General features: G+C 40.0%; 1 protein-coding gene across 1 annotated transcript in view; it reads left to right on the top strand.

The window, feature by feature from the left end:
* The window catches only part of BRINP1 (BMP/retinoic acid inducible neural specific 1), a 179,810-nt gene that overhangs the window by 139,515 nt on the left and 13,373 nt on the right, over positions 1–26,922 (top strand). The window contains exons 6-7 of the mRNA XM_012768777.3: positions 3,226–3,462; positions 7,814–8,036. Of these exons, the coding sequence (XP_012624231.2) occupies positions 3,226–3,462; positions 7,814–8,036 (460 nt within the window). The remainder of the gene's footprint in view (positions 1–3,225; positions 3,463–7,813; positions 8,037–26,922) is intronic.

Below are 26,922 nucleotides of genomic sequence, written 5' to 3'. Positions count from 1 at the left end.
ATGGGTGAGTGGGTGTTCAAATGAAACTCTCAACTATTGCCTGCCTGGGTTTTGTGAGGCAAAATTTATATGCTTGGCAATAATGGTAGCCTTTTTCTGTCTCATTTTCTCAGTTTTTCTTTCTCTCTCTCTCTCTGTGTGTGTGTGTGTGTGTGTGTGTGTGGTGTGTCTTTGGGAACTGTGGGTACAGAATATTCCACCCCAGCCGGCAGCTGTATATCTTTCAAACAGTGGTTGCACAGGCCAAATCCCCCTCCAAATTATTTATGACTCCCATTGAAGCAAGCGGGATTCAGGCGCCAATGCACGAGGTCGGCAATGGTCTCTTTGTTGGACACAGGTCATCAGGAGACGACTCTGGCTGTGACTGCTGTGTGAACCTCCGCTGCCGTAGAAATGGTTATGTAACTTTAAACAGTAATGACATTTTGCAGAAAAGTGCTTTTTAATTGCTATGTCTTCATTATTCTCTTTCGAAATTGCCCAGGAGATTCTGCCTCAGAGACAGCTCGGCATGTTCTGAGTTTCCATTTTTAAAGAGCAGCCAGTTTTGTGTTTCAGCTGCTCCCAGAAAACCCCCAACCCCAAACTTCATCTGTTTTCAGTTGCGTTAAATGGGGTAGGTAATGCTGCCTTTTGTATCCTTGCCAAATGGAGAAATGATTTGACGCAATTTTCTAAAAATGCTCTCCCAAAATTCCTTTTGGGCTGGGACCAAGAATAGAATATTTTATCCCCTACAAAAGGGAGCGAGAAAATGATGAGCCAGCTAGAAAAAAAAAAAAAAAAAAAAACAGGACTGAGAATATAGTCTATAGAGTTCCTTTAAGCAATGGAATCTTAACCCCAATCCATAGCCCCAGGTGCCTGCAGGGGATTGGTATCAGCTAAAAATAAGCTTTGCTCTGGAAGAGAAAATGGTGATATAGATAAAATGACTCAATAATGCAAACTCTGAGAGAATCGTAGCCTTGGTTCAGAAGGGACTTTACAGCTTGATTTGTTTTGCCCCACCTTTTGGTATCTGTATCCTACCCCTGGGCAGTAGCCCTTCCAAGAAACCGCTCAAACTCACAGGACCCCTTACTCATTGGCACAGAGCACACCCGGACTTACAACAGACCACAGTCCAGGGCCATAGCTCGAATGTCAGAGTCCCTTCCACACATCTTATGCACCTTCCTCGACAGCCCACCCACCAGTGCTGGTTCAACAGACACAGGATTCTAACTCCTCCTCCCTGTGCAAGCCTTCCCAATATCTGATGACTGCCTTCTGATTAAATACCCATAGCTATTGTTCCTTCATTTACCCTCAACTTTTTGTTAAACCTTAAAAAACTTTAATCAGGGGAGTGGCATCCTCATCATCACATCAAAAATAAGAACAGATAACATTTATTCTTGGCTTACTATGTGCCAGGATTGGTTCCAGACAATTTGCAGGGGTTCTTTCATTCCTTCCTCTCAATCACCCTCTGAGGGGGGTGTCTCCATTTTGCAGAAGAAGAAGTGGAGCCGAGTAGTTTTCTGGAGGTGGCCTAGGGAGCCAGTAGAGGAGTCCGACTGCAGCCGTGCCCAGGTCTGGACTGCGAGGCTGTGGTTTCCTGCATCCGCCACGCTGGAGGCACCGTCTGCTTTCCCACAATGCCCCTCTGAAAACATCCTTTTTTAGCTGTCCTACGAAGGCAGATTGAACTGATGGGGCTTCATTATTTGAAGAAAAGAGAGGGAAAGATTTAAAAAAAGACTCTAGAAACACAGCTGTGAGTAGAAAGGGAAAGAAATGCTGATCTTATTCAGCGAGTCCCTGATGAGTAGGATTAGGGGGTGTCCCTGAAGCATGAATGAGGCAAAACAATAACCCAAATAAGAATGCGGTTCTCTTTTACACCGCGGGTAGTAAACCCATTACCTTATATGTGTTGGAAGCTAAAACTGTTAGCTGTTCCAGATGAGGGGAAGATAAATGTCCCGGGTGAAAGTGCCTTAATGAATTAAGTTAGCCCAGACATGCTCTTCTATCCAGGTACCACAGTCAGCAGCCTGCTGTGCTAACATCTCAGGGGTACTAGAGTAGCGCCCATACCCTGATAAATCCTCCTCCATCATTGGCTGTCAGGATTAAGTCTTTGATTATTCAAGTCTAGAGAAAAGATCATGAGATGTGATCAAGAGGGCCCATCCTTTAACCATGGGCTAGTCATTCCCCCGTCGATGGGCCATGGCTTCTTTATTTCTAGAGCAAAGAAGGGAAAATTAATTACTTCTGATGTCTGTCCTTAGTGATAATCTAATTTTTATGACACCATGGTCCTATTAAATTATATTGCTCTGAGCATATCACTCTTACTCTTCACAGCTACCAGTATATAGCCACGAACCACCGGGTAATGTCAAATCCCTTAGCATATAGTAAAGTCCTTTGCATTCGGGCCTCTGCCCCTCTCTGCATCCTGTTTTCCTACAGCACTGCACACCAGCCTGTCCAAGTCTATTTCATTCTCTAGGAACACCCAGGTACATTATATCTTCCCTCTTTTTAGAATGTCCTTCCTGTTCTCCCCTTAACATGGTGATCTCTGACTTGCTTTTCAGCCATCCCAAATTCTGTCTCCTCTAGGAAGGTTTCCCTGCTACCTAAACAGTGTTATTTGCAGTCTTCCACTGCTCAGTTTTCTTGCGTGGCTGTGCGGTCTATAGGCTGTTATGATGATGTGTGTCCCCGTCTATCGCTGCTGATGATATTGTAAACTCCCCAAGGCCGAGGATTGTGCCTTTTTAAAATCTCTATAGGCCCAGTGCCCAGCTCAGGAGTTGTGCTTCATAAATAGAGTTTATAAATATTTTAGGAGAGGAAAGGAAAGAAATGAAGGAAATAAGAAATGATGCACAATAGTGTTATGCTTTCAGTAAGGGTTTTCTCTCAAAATGGAAAAGGAATACACCATAGCTGGCTCTAGCCTCTGTCCTACCATCACAGGACAGCGTATGCACTTCAGAGATGGCCATGGCCATGACCTGAGAAGTTTAAGTAAAAGCGATGCAACTGGAGGCCTCACCGATTATGCCCTGTCTGGATCTAGGTAGGCCCAGAAATATTTTGGTTCCAGTGCACGGGGGGCAAATCTAGCAGCTTCAGATTCCCATGTATCACCTTTGGAAACTGCTAATGAAACACCTTTTTTTTAACCTTTCTGTTTCCCCTCCTTGCTATTCTCACCAGGTCTTCAGATAATCTTTCCTCAGTATCTGCAAGAGAAGTTTGTCCAGTCGGCCCTGAGCTACATCATGTGCAACGGCGAGGGGGAGTACCTGTGCCAGAACAGCCAGTGCCGCTGCCAGTGTGCCGAGGAGTTCCCGCAGTGCAACTGCCCCATCACCGACATCCAGATCATGGAGTACACGCTGGCCAACATGGCCAAGTCCTGGGCCGAAGCTTACAAGGACCTGGAGAACTCAGGTAGCTCCTCACTAGTGCCGCTGCATGAATGGCCTTGAGCCTAGTCTGAAAAGGGAACTAATCCAACTGGAATTAGGAGGACTGTGAGGGAAAATCCAGTGACCCCCAACTCTTCCACTTTGGAGGGTCCAGAGCCAGGTATAGTGGCTGTCACGGCACGTAGGCACTCAGTAAATCTCTACTGGGTGAAATAATGAGGAGCATAATCCAGTTTGTGGTCTATAGGATGTATTGTCTCTGTTGTACCCAGAAGACAGAGAGAATGCATCTGCACAGGAAGTCTCTGGAGAGAGGAGAGTGAAAGGTAGTTGTATTGATTCCTGGGTCTGTGTGTGTGTATTTGTGTGTGTGTCTGTCCCTCTATAAAATGATAGTCAAACACACATCTCCATGTGTATATATATATATATGCATGTGTATATATGAATGTACATATAGGTATAAATATTTAAAGAATCCACAGACTGTTGAAACTGGAAGTCACTTCTCTGGGAACTTAGTTGTTTTCTGCTTTTCATGGTTCGAGAAAATGAGTATCAGAGAAGGAGAGTCAATCATCCAAGGTCATTAAATGGGTGAAGTCCAAAGTTGGATCTTTGCCTTCATGGAGCTTTCGTTGTTTTTTTTTCAGCAAGCCAGGCATTACATAACCATGTAGATGATTATGAAATTACAAGGGTACATGTGTAAATAAGGGGGCGCTGCTGTGAGCACATGACCACAAGGTGGTCAGGGAAGACCACCTTGAGGGAGAGCAGAAGTTCAAGTATCTGACTGTGGTCAGGTGTCAGACAGTGAGTTCAGACAGACCCAGGGGAGGTGCAGAGGGCCTGGGAGAGAGATGAGCATGATGTGGATTAGGGAGATGGCACAGGTAGTAAAAACAGGAAATGCACAGAGATACATTAGAAAAATTGGCAGGGATCTATGTTAGATTGGCTATTAGAATTGAAGAGAAGAGGGGTATTGGGATGTTACCTATGAACTATTTTTTTTTTTTTGATATGCATGTTACATAACTTAATGGATGTTGGTATCCTTCGCTGAGCTAGAATCTCCTGGAAGGTGTGGAAAGGGGACCACGTGCTCACTTTTAGACATGCCAAGCTTAAGAATCTTTAAGCCTTCCAAGAGGAGATTCCAAGCAGATAGTATATAATACGTGCTCAAACATCTGCTAGGTAAATGGACCTATGCATAGAGCATTCCTGTTTTAAAACAACTCCATAGTCCTTAAATCTGTTACAACAACCATATTCAAGTAAACAGTGATATTACTGTTGTATAGAGGAGGGAAGACACCAAGACCCAGTGTCTTCCCCAGGGTTACACAGTTAGTAAATGACAGCATTGGTAATGGAGTCCCTGATTTATAATTCAGTGCTTATAACAGCTTTTGTAACTTATTAATTCTACTTCACTCACCCCCCAGGCTTTAGGTTCCCTCATCTGATAAATGAGAGGACATGTTTGTGTTTTTAATATTTGAATTTATTTAAGTCTTTAGCCAAGAAACTCTTTGATCAAACAAAATCTTACCTTGGAGCCACTGTGTACCACAGATAAAAGCAGAGTTCTATGAAGCAGCATTTGCAAACAACTGAGTTTCCATAAACTCTAAGCCCCAAATCAGCTTTGGGAGCCCAGGATGCATCGGGAATTCTGCTCTTACAGGGTCATGGAGCTCCAGTGGGACTGCGGGTGCCTTGTGAACCTGCACTCATTAGTCCATTTAAAATCCTGAAAGTCCATAAAAGAGATAGGTTCATGATGCAAACATATTGTGACCATTATTTGTCCCCAGATAAAAGAGGAATTTAGGAAAACAGTGCTTTTGCAAAGAGATTCTACTGATTGGTAAAAAGCAGAAGAGGATGCAGGCTGTATGCTGAAGGAGTTGGGACCTTTAGAATACAATTCTTATTCCCATGGAAGATAAACCACTTTGAGTCGGTGGGTGAGCAAACTGAGAGGAAGATAAACCACTTTGAGTGGGTAGGTGAGCAAACTGAGATGTTGCCAAAAAACCTGACCAGAACAATGAAATGATTTATTTCATGCTTTCTCCCTATAATGCATACATTCCCTCTCAATATCCTGTACTTGTGCATTTGAAATGGTTTTATTCATTAAGACAAATCCATCCATCCAGCTATGCGTTCATCTGTGGCTTGTGTTCATTTTCAGCCTTTAACTTTAATGACTCAGCCCTGGATAATTTGGAGGAATTCATGACCATCCCAAAGTAAAACCCTTTGATTCCTGATTGTTAGTGGCCAAACAGGACCTACTTTCTACGCATCAATGGCAGTTTATACTTCCCTTCCTTGAGGAGGGGATTGTACTCTACTTTTAGTTAAGAAAGTTAAAGCAATTAACTTTTAAATTCTATTTTCTTATCGGACCCAAATTTGTATTCAACAGAAGCACTGTTAGCCCCCCTTAAGGGCAGCAGAGCCCTCTGCGAGATGAGCTGCATGTCTTACATGGGAGGACAGTCAGGCTGGCCCAAAGTGCACAGCGTCATTAAGGCCTGTCTCCTGGTACCAGCCAGCTCACTGACAAATCAACCAGTGCAGAGTCCCACGTTACCCTGTGCATCTTCCACTAGCACCCATTGAGTGCTTTGAGTGCTTTCTCTCTATCAGGGACTATTTAGGCAAATATAGTCCTATGTCACACTTTCAACCTTTGGACTAGATACGATTATGCCTGTTTGACAGATCAGGAAACTGAGGCCTTGAACAAATAAGGGTCCTATAGCTGTTTGGTGGTCAAAATGTGACTTGCATGTCTAACTGTCCATAGTGAAGGCCCCAAGGTTTGCTAGGAGTCAGAGACTGCTGTTTTCATCACCTTGTTATGCATGTTTTTCTCCTAATATACTGAGCCTCAGGGTGGTCCTCTTTATATGCTGAGAGGAAAAGTAATATCCTAAGTTAAGAACATAGGATTTGACCATGGCCATTTGAAGTTAGCTAACTTTTTTGTGCCCTAGTTTCTATAAAATGGAGGCACTAAAAGTACCTAGCTCATAGGTTTGCTGTAAAACTCAGTTATACGTGTTAGGCTGTTAGGTCTGTGCCTGGTGCCTGTCAAGAGCTAAGTATTTTTTAAATAAAATGAATGCATAATAAACCTAAAATCCCTATGTAGGTTTTATAATATGAAATGTAAGCATTAGGCTGCAGATGTACAAGGGCTGTCTGGAAAGTATCCAGCCAATGCATCCATGTATCCATTATTGGATACTTTCTGTACAGCCCTTGTATATATTGTGCAATCCACCCATTGGTCTGTTTTCCCACGAAATGATCAACCCCTACATTCTATAATTTTCCCAGTAGTCAGAGGAGGATGATGGAGATGAGGAGATAGGAGTGTTAGATTTGAAAGCAAGAGCTCAGCTCTTACACCTTGATCTTGTTGCTTATCAGCTGTGCTACCTTCAGAAAAGCATTTTACTACTTTGGGCTTCAGTTTTTCTGCACAGAGAACAGGGAAGCTGAACTAGATAATTTCCTAGGCTGTGTCAAGTTGTAGCCTTACATGCTGATGCTGAAACACAACATCACACACTGAGGCAGAAACTCACCCGGGAGACACCAGAGTTTGTCATCGTCTCTCAAGCTGCAGTTTTCCAAAATGTGAGATGATGCTGAATAGGACACACACACAGCTTCAGATAGTGCTGGATCACTGAGTGGGGAGGCTGATCCATGTTTTTTAGTTGTCTGTCAAACAAACCTGCAGATTACATCAAAGAGAAAGTTTCAGCTTGGTGCTAACATGCCTTTAACACCTCTGGTACACTTGCTAATTTCCTGTATTTCAAAGTGATAGCAGGCATGGAGGTTTGATCATTTAGCAGGCAACAGTATCTGAGTAGAATTTACTAACATTGTTTTTATCATATTTATTTTTATAGCTGCCAGTCTACTGAAGGCAATAGTGACTTTCTATATAGAATTGGATAAAAAGGTTTTCAATTTTTAAGTAAAAAATTGTGATTTGATTCAAAGAAAATGTTAAGTAAACAGAACGGTATGTGAATGTTATTATAACATTGGCATTCCAAGGACAGAAGTTTTGCAAGCCTGATTTTAAGCAAGGATGCAGTATGCATATTCACTTCATTTAAAAACACAGTAGATTTTGTCCTGTCTAATAGGGACAGGCCAGGCCAGTGCAATGTTCTATGGACCTCAGAAAAGGTAGTTTTTTGTTTCTTTGCTAGTTTTTTAGGATTTGCAGGCCTGCTATATTGACAGGTGGGGCTAAGTACTTCAGGCAACTTCAGATGGGGCCTGTCATGTTTAGTCCTTCTCTCTTGGCCCTTGTCTTTTGCTAGATGAGTTTAAATCGTTTATGAAGCGTCTCCCCAGCAACCACTTCCTGACCATCGGGAGCATCCATCAGCACTGGGGCAACGATTGGGACTTGCAGAACCGCTACAAGCTCCTGCAGAGCGCCATGGAGGCACAGAGACAAAAGATCCAACGCACTGCCCGCAAGCTCTTTGGCCTTAGTGTACGCTGCCGCCACAATCCCAACCACCAGCTGCCTAGAGAGAGGTAAGAGCCGCCACCACCTCCAGCTGTGTGGGCACCTGCCTGGCAGTAGCTGACGTTTGCTTGCTGCAGAGGTAAATGCAACACAGATGGCGCATTTTGGGCTGGCACCAAGCTACACCAAGGGTTCTACCTTCAGGTTTATTTAAAGCCAAGAGATCCATTCTTAGAAAGAATGAGGACATGTCATATTCACCTAGCAGGCTCTGTGTGAGCCACACATCTATCTATATCAATATCTATATCTATATCTATATCTATATCTACACACGCATACATATGTATGAATGATTGTTATACCCTGTTGCACAGACCAGGAAATTGAAGCTCAGAAAGTTCAAGTAATTGGTGCAAATCTACAATGTAAACCAGTGGTTCTCAGCTGGAGATGACTTGGTCCCCAGGGAACATTGGGAATTGTCTTAAGACATTTTTGGTTGCCGTAACATCAGAGGGAATACTGTGGCACAGGGCAGTTCCCATAACAAGTAATTATCTAGCCCCCAAAGTCAGTGTGGCTCGGGTTCAGCAATTCTGATGTAAGGGAAAGTGACAAGATTCCACCTAAATCTATAAATCTAAATCTTATCCTCTTAACCATCCTCTTCTATTGGTAGTCAAAATTTCAAATCCACTATACCCTCCTAAGCAGTCCTTTCAACTTAACTAAGTCCACCTATGCACTTTTTCCTCATCTTCCCTCTGTGCACATCTGTGCCCTGATCTTCTCTTATTAAAATGATGTCAGTCATATTGGATAAGGGCCGATCCTCGATGACCTCATTTTAACTTAATTGCCACTTTAAAATCCTTATCTCCAAATACAGTCACATTCTGAGGTTCTGGAGGTTGGGACTTTGATGCATGAGTCTGGGGATAGGTGTAGTTCATCTCATAACACCCCAAAAGTTGGCTTTTGATCACATCTTTAGGTGAAGAAACTGTGCATCCTAAGAATTATCCAGGCTAGATGCAAATCTGGTTGAGGAAAGGCAGCGTTTAACCATTATCAGACTTCCAACAGATACATCTGTCCATTTTGTTGATTGTCACCTCAGAGAATGGAAGTGTAAGGTCCACAGGTGCAGAGACCCTGGGTCATTTACTAAAAGTGCGCAGAATCTGTAGGTCGCAAAGCACAGAGCATTTATCAGGTAGGCCAGGTCCAAGGAAGACTCGGGAGGACTCGAGGAGGAGAGGAGCTGGACAGGCGTTAGAAGGGAGGAAGGAGGGACAAAACTGAGGGAAGAACACTGGACAGAGTCAGGGGCCTGGATCTGAGACCCTGGCATACCAGGGCTGAGCTGTGTGACCCTGGCCAGGTCGCTTCACTATTCTGAGCACAGGTGTCCACGTCTCTTCTCTCCTTGTGCAAGCTGCCAGATGTGGATGGCTAGAAACGCCCTGCCACCACTGAGACCTTCAAAGAAAGCTCACAGTCTTGCCCCTTCTCCTTCTGACAGGAGAAAACTTGCCCTAATCACAACATTCTTCTCCCCTGGAGAGGGTGTCTGTAAGCCCACCATGGGCGAGTCACTCAATTATATTAATTTAAGAGTATTGAATGCTGGGTCCTGGCGGAGGCAGGGAAGAGTACAGGAACTGAGCTCTGTGGCTCATTCCTCAGAAGCCTTCCCAGGAGAGCTGAACTTCCTTGGCCTGGCTGGGGGCTGCTTCCTGACACCTGCATCTGAGGCTTTAATGAGCATTTCTCACACCACAGGGCACCTCTCCGCCATGGGGGGTGTCAGACAGAGGTGCTAACACTGGGAACCTTGGGCCACCTCTAGCTGAGCTGCTGCTATTTGCAAATGAACTGATCCCACGGCTTGCATGTGTCTGCTTGCTGAGGTCTGTGGGAAGTGTGGGCACAGAGCAGGTGCCATAGGACAACAGGTGCTCGAAATTTTTACTTGTCCCAGGAAGGGTGGCATTTTTGAGGCAGAGTGGGAGAGGGAAGGAGGGAAAGAGCACCAGGCTTCCGCTGCGCAGGGACTGGGTCCTGATCCCAGCTCCATTGCTTATCAGCCACAGAGCTTTATGGATGGCCTTGCACCTCATTTGCAAAATGGGATAATAACAGTTGCCTTCAGGTTAAGTATGAAAATTAAGATTTTAAAATTTAAAGAACCTAGTAAAGTGCCTGAATCAGTTAAGAGGGAGGAAGGGAGAGAAGAAGGGAGGAGCTGTCACTTAGTATATGTATTCTAAAGGTCAAGCTCTGTTCTTAAGCATCTTATATGAATTAACTAATTTCCTCCTCACTACAAGCTTATGAACTAGGCACTTTTACTATTTCTATTTTACAGATAAGGGAACTGAGGCACAGAAAAGTTAATAAAGTGCCCAAGGTCGATAAATGTTCATTAATTTATTGTTACCCCAAAGAAATGCTAAGAGTTAGATTTAGTGAGTGGTTGACTATAGATAATTAGTACTTGGCTTCCAGGCTTGTTAGAAACTCCATATTGGACTGGAAGGCAAAAGAGTAAGTATTTTGGTTATCTACTGATGCAAAACAATTCACCCCAAAACTTAGGAGCTCAAAACAACACTGTATAATTATCTCTAATGATTCTGCAGGTTGACTTGATATAGCTGGGAGTAGGGTGCAGGGGGGAGGGGGGGGCTCTCTTAAGTTGGCTGCGGCTGGCATCATCTGGGGGCTTGACTGAGCCAGACCTCCAGACTGACTCACTCCTAGGGGTAGCGGTTTGTGCTGGCTGTCAGCTGAGAGTGCAGCTGGGGGTGTCAACCAGAGTGCTACACACACCCTCTCCGTGTGGCTGGGCTTCTTGCAGCATGGCAGCTGCGCTCAGAGAGGGAGCATCCTGAGACCAAAGGAAGCTGTACAATTTATTGTTTACAACTTTGCCTTGGAAGTCAGAGAGCATCGTTTCCACCATATTCTGATGGCCAAAACCCTAGCCTAGATTGAAGGGTGTGGATACTGCAAGGTGCAGTTCATTGTGGGGTCTAGGTGAGTCTATTTTGGAGATTAGGTACCATAGGAGAAATTGAGTATAATTGGAGCTGGAGGAGACTATCCCAGTTACAGAGGAAATGAGATTAATAGTAATAGCAATAATAATAACAACAACAGCAATCACAAAGCAGCTATGGTGACAGGCAATGAAGCTGGCTATGTGTAAAGATTCTGGAATTAGACTGCCTGGGTTCAAATCTCATCTTTGTTACCTGCTTACATGTTAACTGTGAGGGAACTTACTAACATCTTTGAGCCTCAATTTTCTCATCTGTAAAATGGAGCTAATAATAGTGCCTACCTCATAGGGCTGCTGTTTTAAGGATTGGGTGCTTTAACCCACATAGAGTCCTTAGAACAGTGACTGGCACCTGGGAAACATTCAAGACACGTTAGCTGTTTTTCTTCTTAATTGTTTTTATTTTTCCCCAAGCACTGATATTTTGCATATAAATTCCTTGGCACACAGTAATCCCCCAGTGAGACTGAGTATTGATGATGACGACATGTTTTTTCACCTAATCCTCATGTTTACTCTATGCAGTAGGTGCTATTGGATCTTTTTATAGATGAGGGAACTGATGAGACATAACTGTAATTAATTCATCCAAGGTCACTTAGCAGGTTAAGTAGCAGTATTAGAATCATGTTGTTGACTCCACTGGTGGGCTTGGTAATCAAGATCCCTGTGTAGAGCAGCAAGAGCCCACATCGTCTGTGTAGTGTGCAGTGGCAAAGAGAGGTGACCATCCTGTGGTTGGCAAGAGCCGTGAGACCAAAGGCAGGGTTCACTCGTCAAGGTTGGGGGGAGTAGACCAGGACTCCAGTCTGCTGTGCTGAGATTCGGGAAATGGGCCCAGTTGTGGAGCCCTGAATCAACTCAACTGTAGAGCCTCATTTTATCCCACTTTATGAATGGAGAAATTAAGGCATAGAGATTTTAAATGACTTGCTGAAGAACATACAGCAGATAGGAGGCAGGATTCAAATCCAGGCAGAATGCCTTCTTGTAACCTTTATGCTATTCTACCTGTCCCTGAGACAAGATGACCCAAGGTGTTTCGACAACTTGCCAAGGCTAAACACTGCATCTCATGGTAACGGAAATTGCTTCTCATTGCAAAAGGTAGAGGAGGGAGGGGAAAAATGGAAAATAAGAAAGAAGATAGGATGGAAGGGAGGGAGGGAGAAAGGAAAGAAAAAAGCACAAAAATCATCTTGGGCAGTGCTGAATTCAGCAGTCTTCTGGGCAATTCCATAAATGTTTACTGACCACCTGGTCTCCCAGCCCTGTGCTAGACACTGGAAGGCAGTCAAAGAAACAAACAAGCAACAGTGCCTTTGTTTTCAAAACATCATTATCTAGCTTCAGGACATTGTTCTGTGAAGCAGGAGACCTGAGTTCAAGTCCTGGGTCTGCCCTGTGTGGGCTACACTAAGTCCATTATCAGTCTGCAGCAGATGCTCCAGAGAGCACTGGGTGCAGGAATCGTGTCTCTCAGGCTTGGGATGCAGGTTGAGTAGTGAACAATTATACCTCGCCTTTACCTAGAGCAGCTTTTCAGCTGCTTTCTCTTTATGGGAGTTCTGAATTAAAATTCATTTGGGAAAATCAAGGTGTGTTTTTTTTTTTTTCCTTTTTTTTTTTTTTTCTTAAACAATTTGAAAACAATAGAGCTCAATTATCTCTGAGGTCCTTCCTGACTCTAGGAGAAATAACATTCACATAGAATGAAAATAAGAGCTTAATTCAAAAATATTGATAGAAGGTCAGTAATTGAATCTTTGAGCAGTATTTCTTTCAGATGATGCTAATTAGTCAATTTTAATGAGTAGCATATAGTTCAAACTAAAATCTTTTGTCTGATAATATGATAGCCTTTCAACTAAGTCTTCCAGAATCTACTCTCATCACTTTCCAATCTACATTCCAGGAAGTAGTCAGAATTATTACTTCAGAGGCCAATTCAGCCTTGTCACATCTCTATTGTAAACATGTTGGTGACTACTTATTGCTTTTAGGAAAAAAAGCAAAATATTAAGGTGGCCTACAGATTTGTCATGACCTGGTCCCTGCCTACCTCTTACCTTGCATTTCACACCTTTATTTGGTTCTCTCCGTGAAAGGACAGCTCTGCTAATTTTCCTTGAGTTCACTAAATGCACACTTCCCTCATCCCAAAGGCTTCACACACGCTATTCCTTCTACTTGGAATGCACTTCCTTTTTCCTACACTACAGTAGCTTCTACCTGCCCTTTAGATCTCAGCTCAAATGTTCTCTTAATTGAAAGATTGTGTCAGGACTTGTTTCATATATTTTCTTAGCATTCTGACTTCCAAGTTGAATCCCAAATCCCAGTTACCATTATACTTCTTTTATAACTGTTTATTAATGCCTGTCTCTCCCATGAGACTAGCAGGTCTACACATGCATCTTTTCTTACAGTCTTCATAACTTTATTCTTCTAATTTTCTAGCACAGGACCTGGCACACAATAGCTATTCAAAAAACTTTGTTCAGTGCATTGACACATAGATTGTTTTCTACTCAGAATGTGCCCCAAAGGCATGTTGACATAATCTTCTGAAAATCAAGTCTCATTATCATATAGGAATAGTCTGTATTTTCCACATATGTTGACTATAATTAGATGCCATCCTCATTTGCAAATTGAGAGATGAAGAACAAAGGACTTTAAGTGACTTGTCCAAGGTCACTCAGGGAATTTGTGAACCGGGTGTGACTAAAATTCAGGTCCTCCGGTGACAGTCCAGGCAGTTTGGTAAAAAGGATACTGCAAATGGAATTGTCTTTAACTTACCTGAATCCAAATACTGAATGTATCTGTTGCTAAATCTGTTACTTTGGGAGATGCTCCCTATTGGAAAAAAAAAAAAAAAGGAGAAAACAAACGCTATTAAATTCAATCAAATGAAATAACATTTCTAACGTCAAGTAGGTGCTTAATGTCAGTGTGACTTGATTTTTCTTTCCTACCTCCTGCTATCACCTGATTTTTTAGCTATTATAGTATTGTGAGGCAGAGCAGATCCACGGAAGCTTAACTTGAGGGCAGGCAGTATAATTATTTGCATTTTCCAATGACTCTTGGTCTTTGGTTTATTTTTACATCTCAAATTCATGTGGCCTTCACCCAGCAGTCCAGGCCTTAGCCATGCTCAATGTAATTACGCATTATTGAGATGAAAATCTCTTGGGGGCAGTAACCTCAGGCTCCAATCTTGGGGCCATAGCTTCTGAACCCATGTCAGCTTTTAACATATTTCCTGCTCCATACAGTGTTTAATTGGTGTCTGTAGAAAGATTTTGGCTACGAGGATAATGGTTATCTCTGTTCTGTTGACCCTCAATGTCCACACTGGTTTTGATTCTTCTCTCTGAACCCTATACTTACTTGCCTCTGGATTTAATCTCCATAGACTCCTGCAGTGGGACAGAGGGATATGGTTTCTTATATTTTATTGAACTCAAGTCAGTTTCAGTTTATTAGACTGACAGTCCCGGCTCTCTCATTTATTAGATGTGTGACCTCCAAAAGTCTTCAAATCTACCTGAGCCCTCTGTTTTCTCATCTGTATGGCTAGGATAATAAGGATAGCTATCCCACAGAGCTGATGCCCTAGTCAATTTATGTGATATATGTAAAAACTCCTCATAACCTGTAAAGAAATGCACAGATATAATAATATAATCAAGAGCACAGCGGTAGTGGACTGTAGATATTTGATGAGGACACTGTTTCTGCTTCCGAGAAACGGATGTTTCTGTTGTGTAAGATGAAACATGAGCCTCACAAAATGTAATCATATAGCAGAGAAGCAAGAGAACCTAAAATACTTAAGACTTTAGACTAGAGCCTGACCGGCCAAGGTGTGCGATGACCACTTACTATCCGTGTAAACTTGGCACAGTATTAAGATGCCTAAGCTTCAGTTTCCTGCTTAGGGATGGTGGACATAACAGTAGCAGCTGGGCTCGGAAAGCCAACTGCAGAACACAGATGCCAGATCCGTCACACAGTGAAAAGGCCAAGCACAAGTCTCCTTATTAGAAAAAAAACTAGAGACCAGTAGTTAGTCAGTTAATTGAAAAAGTGAAGTTAAAGTAGAAAATCCTAAAATGCGTAGCTGCTATACATTTGTGAACCATTTTATTTTAACTTAAAACATTTAAATGTACATTTCTTGGCCAGCCTTTTGACGTAAGGTTAACATCTTTTTTGAGGGTGTTGGTATATTCTACTTGACATTCTCTTGGCTTTCTTGTATAAACCACAACCATAGCTGTATATTTCCAACTTTGGTTTATCCAAAGTGAAGCAACAGCTTAGACTCTTATGAAAGAACCTAAATGTTTCTAGATTTTTATGAACCCTCCTCATCTTTTTCAGTTACTTCCCCTTTGTTTAAATTGATGGCCACTGTTGTCCGAAGTTGGTCTTTATAGAATTTTCTCCTAGAATTCAAATGTTTCCCCCCGGGGGGGGGGGGGAACAACTCACATTTCAACGATTTTTTTTTTTTTTTTTACTTTTAATTCGATGAAATAATAATAGCAAATACAACTGACACAAACAGGTTTGGGAATAAACAAAAGTGACTCTCAGTAAGTGTGCTTATTCCTTGGTGGGAACAGAAGCATATGGGAGTGCAACCAACCAGCCAAGAGCATTCAGTGTTCTGCAGCATCACACACCACGTTTATCTGAACGACGGGAGAGTGTCAGTTTTCTGTCAGTCACTCACATGGAGGTCAATTACAAGAGCTTGTCCCATTTGACACAGAAGCGCTTATTTTTTAGTAACTTATCCCTATTAGTGAAGCAACTTGCTCAAGTTTATACACTAAGAAAAAATAATAGTGATAATAATAGTTGAAACATATTGCCCATTTCTTATGTACCAGATATAGTTGTAAATGCTTTACAATATATTCACTTATTTAGTCCTCACAACAACCCTATAAAATAGGTTTTACTATGCTTCCCATGTTAGATAGACACAGTGTGAATAGCAGTGAAGGTAAATGCTGCAAGACAAGAGAAGAGAGGGAAATATATTCCTGCTGGAGCTACTGCAGAATGCGATTTCCTCTTTGCCTGCATTACTGTATTTGAGATTATACCCTCATTTCTTAGGAATGCCTGGCCTGACATACTGGGCCAGGTTGTACCACCCTATTATATGCTTTTACTGCATCTCAAATATCTTTTTTTTTTTCTTTTTTCCTAACACTTGCCTTATTTGCAATAGTGTCTTTAGGCCCAGACTTCTCCTACTTGACCACAAACTCTGGAATGGTAGAGACCCTGTTTTTCTTGCTAACCAGTATGTCCTCAGTGATAGCAAAAGTGCCTGGCATGTCACAACACAGCATTTGCTGAACCGAGGTGAGGGAACACTGGAGATGGGAGTTGAGGGAGAATATTAATCAAGAGTAAGTATGTGGGCTTTGGTACCTGACAGGCTGGTGGTAAATCCTGGTGAGCTGTGAGCTCACTGTCTTCTGGCTCTAAGGGTCCTTGTCTGTAAAATAAGGATAATAACAGTACCTCCTCCCGGGGTCATTGTAAAGACCACCCAAGACACATATATAGCATTCCTTGCATATGATAAATGGTCGATAAGTGTTAGCACTTAGTGCTGATTATTATTGAATAAGGTCAGACTTGTGTGTTTGGGTGAAATTTGGAGGACTTGAATACCTAGCTTTGGAGTTTGTATCTTGTCTTTCAGGTGAGTGGGAAGCCGGTGTGGGTGTGATGTAGAAGGGAAGCTGTGGTTTAGCATGTCTTCTCTGGGAGCCATTTGAAAGCTGAACCGGAAAATAATAAAATCTCTCTTCCAGATATAAAAGATTCAGTATTTCTTCCCTGTGTTGACATGAATGTTGCCACTGATGTGTGGATTAAAGCAGTGCTTCTCAAACTGGAGTTGGCATCACAATCACCTGGAGGGCTTTTTGAACACAGATTGCTGAGCCCGGTGCCCAGGGTTTCGAATTCAGTAGGTCCGAAGTGGGTCCAAGGGCTTACGTGATACTCATGTCCCTAACCTGGGGATGAGAAGACTCCCCTCACTGCCTTAAGTATGGTCTCACCTCACTCTGAGTACTTGGTAGAAACCAAGCAAATATGAGTTCTCCCGAGTGAAAGCTGTAGGATATTATGAAGTGTGTGTGTGTGTGTTGGGGCGATGTCTGTGGTTGAAGAAATTTAGAAAATGTTGAACTAAAAAAAAATAAGCAATAAATAGAGAATGAGTTAAGTTCGTATATTTTCCAAAGTTATTTGGCCATAGAACCTTTCTTCTTGAAGTTTTTCAAGAGATTGTGTTCCCCAGAACACAGCCTTGGAAGAGAGTGATTTACACCAGAAGAAGAGGCAATGACCCAGATTGTTTGGTGTGATACCACAGGTTGTGATTTCCCTTCTTGTCTGTAGAGAGCCACATCCTTTAGTCTTCTTTGAGATGAGTTTCTAACACCTTCTGCTTAAGCAGATGCTAATGGCTTTGCATCCCTGCAGGTACCTCACCCACTGAGAGGTGGCATAACTGCTAACCAGCAGCTGCCAAAGTAGCAGCAGGAAACCACTCCATTTCTGGTATAATTAGGAAATAAATTTACCCCATGTGGTTTAGGGACATTCCTAACCTTAAAAAGTAAACTATCACCAAGACAAATACCTATAGTTTTTTTCTAAACATTTGCAAAGAGCTTTCTCATTGATGATCTTATCTGATCAGAATAACCTGTGGGCAAGCTAAAGCCAAGGTTAGTCTCCTCATTTGCAGGTGAGAAAACTAAGGGTACAGAAATTAATGACTTGCCCAAGATTTTAAAATAATATCCCTTTTTCTGCTGCCATTACATATAGGCGTTGTTCTCTTTTCTTGTCAAAGAATATTTACAATAATATTTATAGTGAATATTTACTCATCCATTCAATTATTATTTCAACAAATAGTGAGTACCTACTAAGTGCCAGTATATAAGGTGTAGTGGTATGGTAGTGAGCAAGACAGTGAGTGTCTCTGTTCACAGAAGAGCTAGAGATCTAGCAGACAAAATAAAACTGTCCCAGGACTGGTCTTACACCCTTAGGAATCTGAGGCTCAGGAAGGCTAAATCACCTAAGATTATGAAATCATAAAATTTCCTATCTGAGAGAAAACCTAAAAGATCATCCATTTAGTCCCATCATTTTATTAAAGAGTACAATGAGATAGAGTGGAGAATTATCTTGTCCAGAGTAACTATATCAGTTTTGCATTGCTATATAACAAGTCAGCACACATTGAAAAGCTTCAAACAACGCAGGTGTATTATCTCAGTTTCCAGGGGTCAGAAGTCTGGGCACGGTATAGCGTGCTCTTCTGTTTAGGCTCCACAGGCTGAAATCAGGGTATTGGGCAAACCAGGCTCTCACTATAGGCTCTGGGGGAGAATCTACTTCTAAGCTCTTTCAGGATGTTGAGAAAATTCAGTTCTTTGTGGTTGTAGGACTGAGGTCACTGTTTCCTTGCTGGTCATTGGCTGGTGTTTGAGCTCCTAGAGGCTGTTCTCCAGGGCTTGCACACGACCCTCTAAGGAACGAAGGTGTGGCAGGTCCTTCTCATGCCTTGGACCTCTGTGAGTTCTTCTGCCAACAGAGAAAACTCTCTGCGCCTAAATGGACACATCTGATTAGATCAGGTCCACTAAGATAATCTTCCTCTTTAGGCCAGTTGTGCTGTATTAAAGAACGCAATTACCAGAGTGATATCTTATAAAACAGTTATAGGTCCTGAGGGATTAGAGTCTGGAACCTTGGGGAGGAAGAAGGCATTTTTAGAATTCTCCCTAGTGTATAGTGTAGCTTAGTGGTAACATTATGGAATGGAGAAGAGATATCCTGAATCCTCTTTGGGGCTCATAATATAATATATAGTGTTCTGAGTATCTATTTCTGTATAACAAATTGACCCAAATTTAGGGGCTTAAAACACCAATTATTATATTCTGCTCCTGATCTGTGGGTCAGGAATTCATGCTGGGATTGGCTGGGTGATTCCTCTGTTCCACATGGAGTTGACTACAGTCTCTCGTAGATGTTCATCTGGGCTGGCCTGAAGGTTCCAAGAAGGCTTCACGCGCATGTCTGAAGCAGAGATGACCAGAATGCTGGGCCCAGCTGGGTAGCTCTCCCTCTCCAAGGTTTCACCATGTGGTCCTCTAGCAGGGCAGCCAGATTGCATAGAATGGGTCTCAGGGCTCCAGGAGGAGGCAGGAGGTGAAAGGCTCCTTGTCTTTTCAGGTCTAGTCCATTAAGTGTGTCAATCACTTCTGCCTTGTCGTGTTGGTCAAAGCAGTGGTAGGATCTGTCCAGATTTCAGGGGAAAAGACACAGACCTCCTGTCTCTATGGGAGAGATATCAAAGGATCTGTGGCCACCTGGTACATATAATGAGTTTTTCGTTTGTTCATTTTTCCAGTGTAGCTTTATTTACGTTTTTTACAACCATATTTTAAAAAAATAAATTTTATTGTTTATATTTGAGGTTGACAACATGATGTTTCAGGAAACATATAGATAGTAAAATGGTTGCTAGAGTGAAGCAAATTAACATATCTATCATCTCATGTAGTTACTTGTTTTTTTTTCCTTTATGAAAAATTAGTTATTTATTCGTTTATTCCTTTATACCAGAAATGAAAAGAAAAACATTTACACAGAGAGATAACCTTCAGTTTACCCACTATTAAATGTTAACAGAGTAACATTAAAAGTCTGCAAAATTCCATATTCTCATTACATAACAGGGAAAAAAGTAACACTTATATCCCCACCACAGTCTGAAATTGGGGGGATGGTGGGATATAAACATATCATATGCTACTCCAGAGTTACATTTGGCCAATGTCATTTTCATGCACCTCTATATTTACATCTATTTGTTCATAAAACTATTACAATTATGAATATATTATTAATAATTATATATTATTAATAATAATATTAAATAATAGGTACCATTATTAAGAAATAAATGTAATTTATTTTTGTGACCAGAGTGGCTAAAATCTACTTATTTAACAACAGTCTCTAATACAATTACAATACAATTTTATTAACTTTAGTCTTTAGGTTGTATGTTAGTTCTTTTAACTTGTTTATCCTATTTATCTGCTATTTTGTATCCTTTGATTGACAAGTCTCTATTTCCTCCTTCTCTCCCTTCACTACGGTAACCACTGTTTCACTGTCTGTCTCTGTGTACTTGAGCTCTTATTTTCTTCCAAATATAAGCAAAGTCATGCAATATTTTTCTTTCTGTTTCTGGCTTATTTCACTCAGCATAGTGTCCTCTAGATCCATCCATGTTGCAGCAAATGACAGGATATCCATTTTTGAGGCTGAATAATATCCCATTGTATATGTATAGTTGGCCCTCTGTACCCACAGGTTCAGCATCTGTGGATTCAACCAATTGTGAATAGAAAATAGTTTTTAAAAAAATTATCACACACAGAGAGAAAACATAAATGTGATATAAATATTAACAAATGGCCAATCTAGGTGAGGGGTATACGGATATTCATTGTACTCTTCTTGCAGCTTTTCTGTAGGTTTGAAAATTTTCAAAATAAAATATTGGAAGGAAGAAAAAAAACAATTCAACAATAAAAGTAATACAAATAAAAATACACTAAACAGCTATTTACATTGTATTAGTTACCCTAAGTAATCTAGAGATGATTTAAAGTATACAGGAATAGGTATGTAAATTATACACAAATACTACACCATAAAGGACTTGAGCATCCTTAGATTTTCCGTCTCTGGGGTTAGGGGTGAGTCTTGGAACCAATTCCCAGTGGATACTGAGGAATGAATGCATACCACATTTTCTTTACCAGTTCTTTCCCTGTTGGGCATTTAGGTTGTTTTCATATCTCGTCTGTTATGAATAGTACTGCAATGAACACAGGAGTGAAGATATCTTTATCTGATGATTTCATCTCCTTAGAGTATACTCTCAGAAGAGGGATTGCTGGATTGTGTGGTTCTATTTTTAATTTCTTTAGGAACCTCCCCACTGATTTTCATAATGCTGTATCAACCTACATTCACACAAATATTGTACAGAGGTTTCTTTTCTGCATACCCTGGTCAACATTCATTATCTCTTATCTTTTTAATAATGGCCATCCTTATGAATGTGAGCTGATATCTCATAGTGGTTTTAATTTGCATTTACCTGATAATTAATGATGTTGAGTACCTTTTCATATACCTGTTGGCCATTTTTATGTCTTCTTTGGAGAAATGTCTGTTCAGATCCTTTGCCCATTTTTAAATCAGGTTATTTGTTTTTCTGCTATTGAATTGTAAGAGTTATGTATAAATTTTGGTTTTCAATCCCTTATCAAATATGTGGTTTGCAACTGACTTTTCCTAGTCTGTAGGTTGTCTTTTCATTGTCTTTTTCCTAGTCTGTAGGTTGTCTTTGTTGAATGTTCCCTTTGCTGTGCAGAAGCTTTTTCGTTTGATGTAGTACTGTTTATTTATTTTTACTTTTGTAGCCTGAGCTTTGGTGTGATATCCAAAAAATCATTGCTAAGGCCAATGTTGAGGAGTTTTCCATCCATATTCTCTTCTAGGAGTTTTATTGTTTCAGGTCATGCATAGATAGGTCTTTTATCCATTTTAGCTCGATTTTTGTGTATGGTGGTAAGATAGGAGTCCAGTTTGATTCTTTTGCATGTGGAAAGTTTGTTTTCCAAGCACCATTTATTGAAGATACTATCATTTTCCCATTGTGTCTTCTTGGTGCCTTTGTTGAAAATCAGTTGGCCATATAAGATTGAATTTATTTTTGGCCCCTTTATTCTGTTCCATTAATCTGTCTTTCTGTTTTTATGCTAGTACCATATTGTTTTGATTACTATAGCTTTGTGGTACAATTTGAAATCAGGAAGTGTGATGTCTCCCACTGTGTGTGTATGTGTGTGTGTGTGTGTGTTTGTGTGTGTGTGTTTCCCTCAGTATTGCTTTGGGTATTGAGGCTTTTGTTTGTTTTTTGGTCCCTATGAATTTTAAGATTTTTTTAAATTTCTGTGAAAAATGCCATGAAATTTTGATAAGCATCATGTTAAATTTGTATATTGTTTTGGGTAGTATGGACAATTTAGCAATATTAATTCTTTTCATTCATGAACACAGGGTATCTTTCTATTTAATTTGCCATCTTTAATTTCTTTCATCAATGTTTTATAGTTGTCACCATGTTCATCTACTTAGTTAAATTTACTCCTATGTATTTTAGTTTATTTTTTGATATGATTGTAAATGAGATTATTTTCTTGATTTCTTTTTCACCTAGGTCTTTGTGTATAGAAATGCTACTGTTTTTTGTATATTTATTTGGTGTTCTGAACTTAATTTATTAGTTATAATAGGTGGGTTTTTTTTCAATCTTTGGGATTTTCTACATATAAGATCATGTCATTTGCAAACAGAGGTAATTTTACTTCTTCCTTTCCAGTTTGGATGCCTTTTATTTATTTATTTTTTTCTTGTCTACTTGGGTCTTGCTAGTACTTCCAGGACTGCGTTGAATAGAATGATGAGAATGGACATCCCTGACTTGTACTAGATATTAGTAGAAAAGCTTTCTGTTGTTTCCTCTTGACTATGATGTTAAACTGTGAGTTTTTAATAAATGGCCTTTATTATGTTGAGAAATTTTCCTTCTATATTTAAAACAATAAGAGATTTACCAAAAAAAACATGTTGAACTTCGTCACATACTAGTTTTGCAGCAAATGACATGATCATGTTGTTTTGATCTTTCATTCTGTTAATGTACTATATTACATTGATTGATTTGCATGTGGTAAATCAGACTTGCATGCTACTGATAAACACATTTGATCATAATGTGTAACCTTCTTGATATGTTGTTAAATTCAGTTTGCTAATATTTTATTGAAGATTTACATCAGTGTTCATCAGAGATATTGACCTGTGGATTTTCTTAATTTTTTAATTTTTTTCAGTGTCTTTGTCTGGCTTAGGTATGAAGGTGATGCTGGTCTCATGATATGTGTTTGGAATTATTCCATTTAGCTCTATTTTTTGGAAAAGTTTAAAAAGTATTGGTAATAATTCTTCTTTGAATGTTTGATAGAATTCAGCCATGAAGCCATCTGTCCTGGGTTTTTCTTTGTTGAAATATTTTTAATAGCTACTTCAATCTCCTTGTTTGTTATTGGTCTGTTCAAGCTTTCTGTTTCTTCCTGATTCAACCTTGGTAGGTTGAATTTTCCAGGAATTCATCCATTTTCTCTAGGTTGTCCAATTTGTTGGCATATAATTGTTCATAATAGTCTTTTATGAGCCTTTTTATTTCTGAGACATCTGTTGTAATGTCTCCACTTTCATTTCTGATTTTATTTATTTGAATTTTCTCTCTTTTTTTCTTAGTCTAGCTAGGGTTTTGTTGATTTTGTTTAGTTTTTTAAAGAACCAAATTTTGGTTTCATTGATTTTTTTTCTATGATTTTTCTGTTCTCTATTTGATTTATTTCTGTTGTGATCTTTATTTTTTCTTTCTTTCTGCTGACTTTGGATTTAGTTTGTTCTTTTTCTAGCCTCTTGAGGTATAATATAGGCTCATTTATTTGAGATCTTTTATCTTTTTACTATTGGCATTTAGTCCTATAAACTTCCCTCTTAATACTTCGTTTGATGCATCCCATAGGTTTTGATATTTCATGTTTCCATTGTCGTTTGTTTCAAGATATTTTTTTAATTTCCCTTTTGATCTCTTCTGTAACCCACTGGTTGTTTAGGAACATATTGTTTAATATCTACATATTTCTGAATTTTCCAACTTCCTCTTGTTGCTGATTTCTAGTTTCATATCACTGTGGTTGGAAACAATATTAGGTATGATTTTAATATTCTTGAATTTGTTAAAATTTATTTTGTGTCCTAACATATGGTCTGTCTTGGGGAATGTTCCATGTGCTCTAGAAAAAAATGCGTATGCTACTGCCGTTAGATACAAAGTTCTACATATGTCTGTTAGGTCCATTTGATTTAAAGTGCAATTCAAGTCCAATATTTTCTTATTAATTTTCTGCCTGGTTTTCTATACATTGTTGAAAGTGTGGGTATTGAAGTCTTCTATTCATGTCCATTAATATTTGATTTTTATATTTAGGTGTTCCAGTGTTGTGTGCATATATATTTACAGTGATGTCCTCTTGATAAATTGACCCTTTATCAAGTAATGACCATCTTGAAATGATTTTTTTACTCGAAGTCTATTTTATCTAACATAAGTATAGCAATCCCTGCTTTCTTTGGTTGCTACTTGCAAGAAATATATTCTTATACCCCTTTGCTCTCTACTATGGCGTGTCTTTAAAACTTAAACTAGGCTCTTAAAGGTAGCACATTGGTAGATATTGTTAGTTTTTAAAAAATCTATTCAACCACTCTCTGTCTTTTGACTGGAGAATTTAATTCATTTACATTCAAGGTTATTATTCATAGGTAAAGACTTACTCTTGCCATTTGTTGATTGTTTTTTGGTTGTATTGTAGGTCCTTTGTTCCTTCCTTCCTTGTTTACCTTTGTGGTTTAGTGATTTTCTGTAGTTCTAAGCTTTCATTCCTTTCTCTTTCTCTTTTGTGTGACTACTATAGTTTTTTTCCTTTGTGGTTACTGAGATGCTTATATAAAACATCTTATAGTTATAATAGACTATTTTAAGCTGATAACTTAATTTCAGCCACATACAAATACTTTAGCCAAAAACATAAACACAATTTATGTTTTTGTTGCCACAGTTATATCTTTTTTATTGAGTGTTCCTCAAGAAGTTCTTGTGCCTATAGTTATTTTTGACCATTTTAAATTTTAATCTTCATACTAGTGATTAGGTTGATTTATATTCCACCATTACAATAGTAGGATATTCTAAACTTAATTATGAATTTATCTCTACCAGTGAGTTTTATCAATTAATGTTTTCATGATAGTGATTATCAGCTTTTCACTTCCAGCTGAAGCATTCCCTTAATATTTTTTGTAAGGCTGATCTAGAGGTGGTGAATTCCGTCAGGTTTTTTTTTTTTTTTTTCTCCTTTTTTTTTTTTTTTTTTTTTTTTTTTTGATGGAACATCACAGAACTGAATCTCCTTTGTATTTGAAGGATGGATTTCCTAGGTCTAAAATTCTTGGCTGCTAATTTTTTCTTCTTTCATCACTTTGGATATATCATCTCATTCTTTCCTGGCTTGCAAGTTTATTGCTGAGAAATTCACCAGTATTCTAATGGAATTCCCTTGTCTCTGTTACTTTCCTCTTTCTCCTTTAAAAATTCTCACTATTTCTTTGACTTTTGACATTTTAGTTATTATACAATGTGCTTTGGTGAGGACCTCTTTGAGTTGAACCTGTTTGGGAACCTATGAGCTTCATGGATCTGGATATCCATATCTTTCCCAAGTCTTGGGAAATTTTTTAAACTTATTTTGTTAAATAAGCTTTCTATGCCTTTCTTCATCTCTTATCCTTTCCTTCATGTAAATATTTGTTTGCTTAATGCTGTCCCATAAGTCCTGCAGACTTTATTTGCTTTTTTTCATTTTTTTTTCTTTTTTATTCCACCCTTACTAGATTATTTTGAAAGACCTGTCTTCAAGTTCAGATTTCTTCCTTCTGCTTGACTTAGTCTACTGTTGAAGCTCCCAATTGTATTTTTTAATGTATACATTGAATTCTTCAGCTCCAAGATTTCTGTTTAGTTCTGTTTTTTTGATATCTATTTGTTTGTTGAATTTCTCATTCAGATCATTAACTATTTTCCTTATTTACTTGGATTGCCTAGCCACTGAGTTTTCTTAAGATCATTATTTTGAATTCCTTTTTAGGCAATTCATACATTTCCACTGGGGGGGGGGAGGTGTTAGTTCTTGGAGAATTCTTGTGTTCCATTGGTGGTGTCATGTTTTCTTATTTGTTCATGTTTCTTGTGTTTATATCTGTGCATCTGCTAAAAGAGTCACATCTTACAGTTTCACAGAGTGGCTTTTGTAGGGACAGAGTTTCACCTGCAGAGGGATCCCAGAGTGTTATTTGAATAGGGTGCATTAGCTCTGGTTCTGCATGGTTAGAGTAGCATAGTTTTGTGTACCTTGTTTAGCTGCAATCAATGTCAATGATTGCAGCAGATGACTTAATGATCTAGTCTGCAGGAGTTTGTGGCAGCAGAGATGGCAAGGTAGATTATCACTGGAAAGGATTTTAGGGGTCCTCTTGTTCTTATTCTCTCCACAGTGGGTAGCCTTAGCTGAATTGAATATTTCTTGGTGTTGGGTGTAGTACAGGCACAGGGAATACACAGTGGTGCTGTGTTCAAGGGCACAGATACTTGAGTGGCTGTGGAGCTACATTCCTGGGCTTAGTGTCTTGTTGAACTACTGTGGCACCTGTGACATGGATGCCAGGTTCACTGTCTTAGGCATGGGTAGACACAACTCTCACCAAGGAGAGGACTATGGTGCTGGTCTGTGATTCTGAGGCACTCCTAAATAGCTCAGGCTCAGACAGCCAGGACATAGCTGTGACTTTGATCCTCAGTGTCAAGGTCCAACACTGGTATGGCAAGATGGAAGGGGTGTTCCAGAGGCTCAGACCCTAAGGAGCAGGGCATACCTGCAATGTGGATTTCAGAACCAACAGGGACAGTGGCAACTGAGACATCGGGGACACGGTGTAGTACTGACTCTGGACTCTGGACCCTGGACGCAATAGTGGCCCAAGCTCTGTGAAGCTGGATGCAGTGGAAGCAAGAACCCAGGAATGGCAGGGTGCAGCTGTGG

Source organism: Microcebus murinus, chromosome 12 (genome assembly GCF_040939455.1).
Source record: "Microcebus murinus isolate Inina chromosome 12, M.murinus_Inina_mat1.0, whole genome shotgun sequence".
Classification (NCBI taxonomy): domain Eukaryota; kingdom Metazoa; phylum Chordata; class Mammalia; order Primates; family Cheirogaleidae; genus Microcebus; species Microcebus murinus.
The sequence above is the reverse complement of the archived record's forward strand: the minus strand, read 5'-3'. Positions and strand labels throughout refer to the sequence as shown.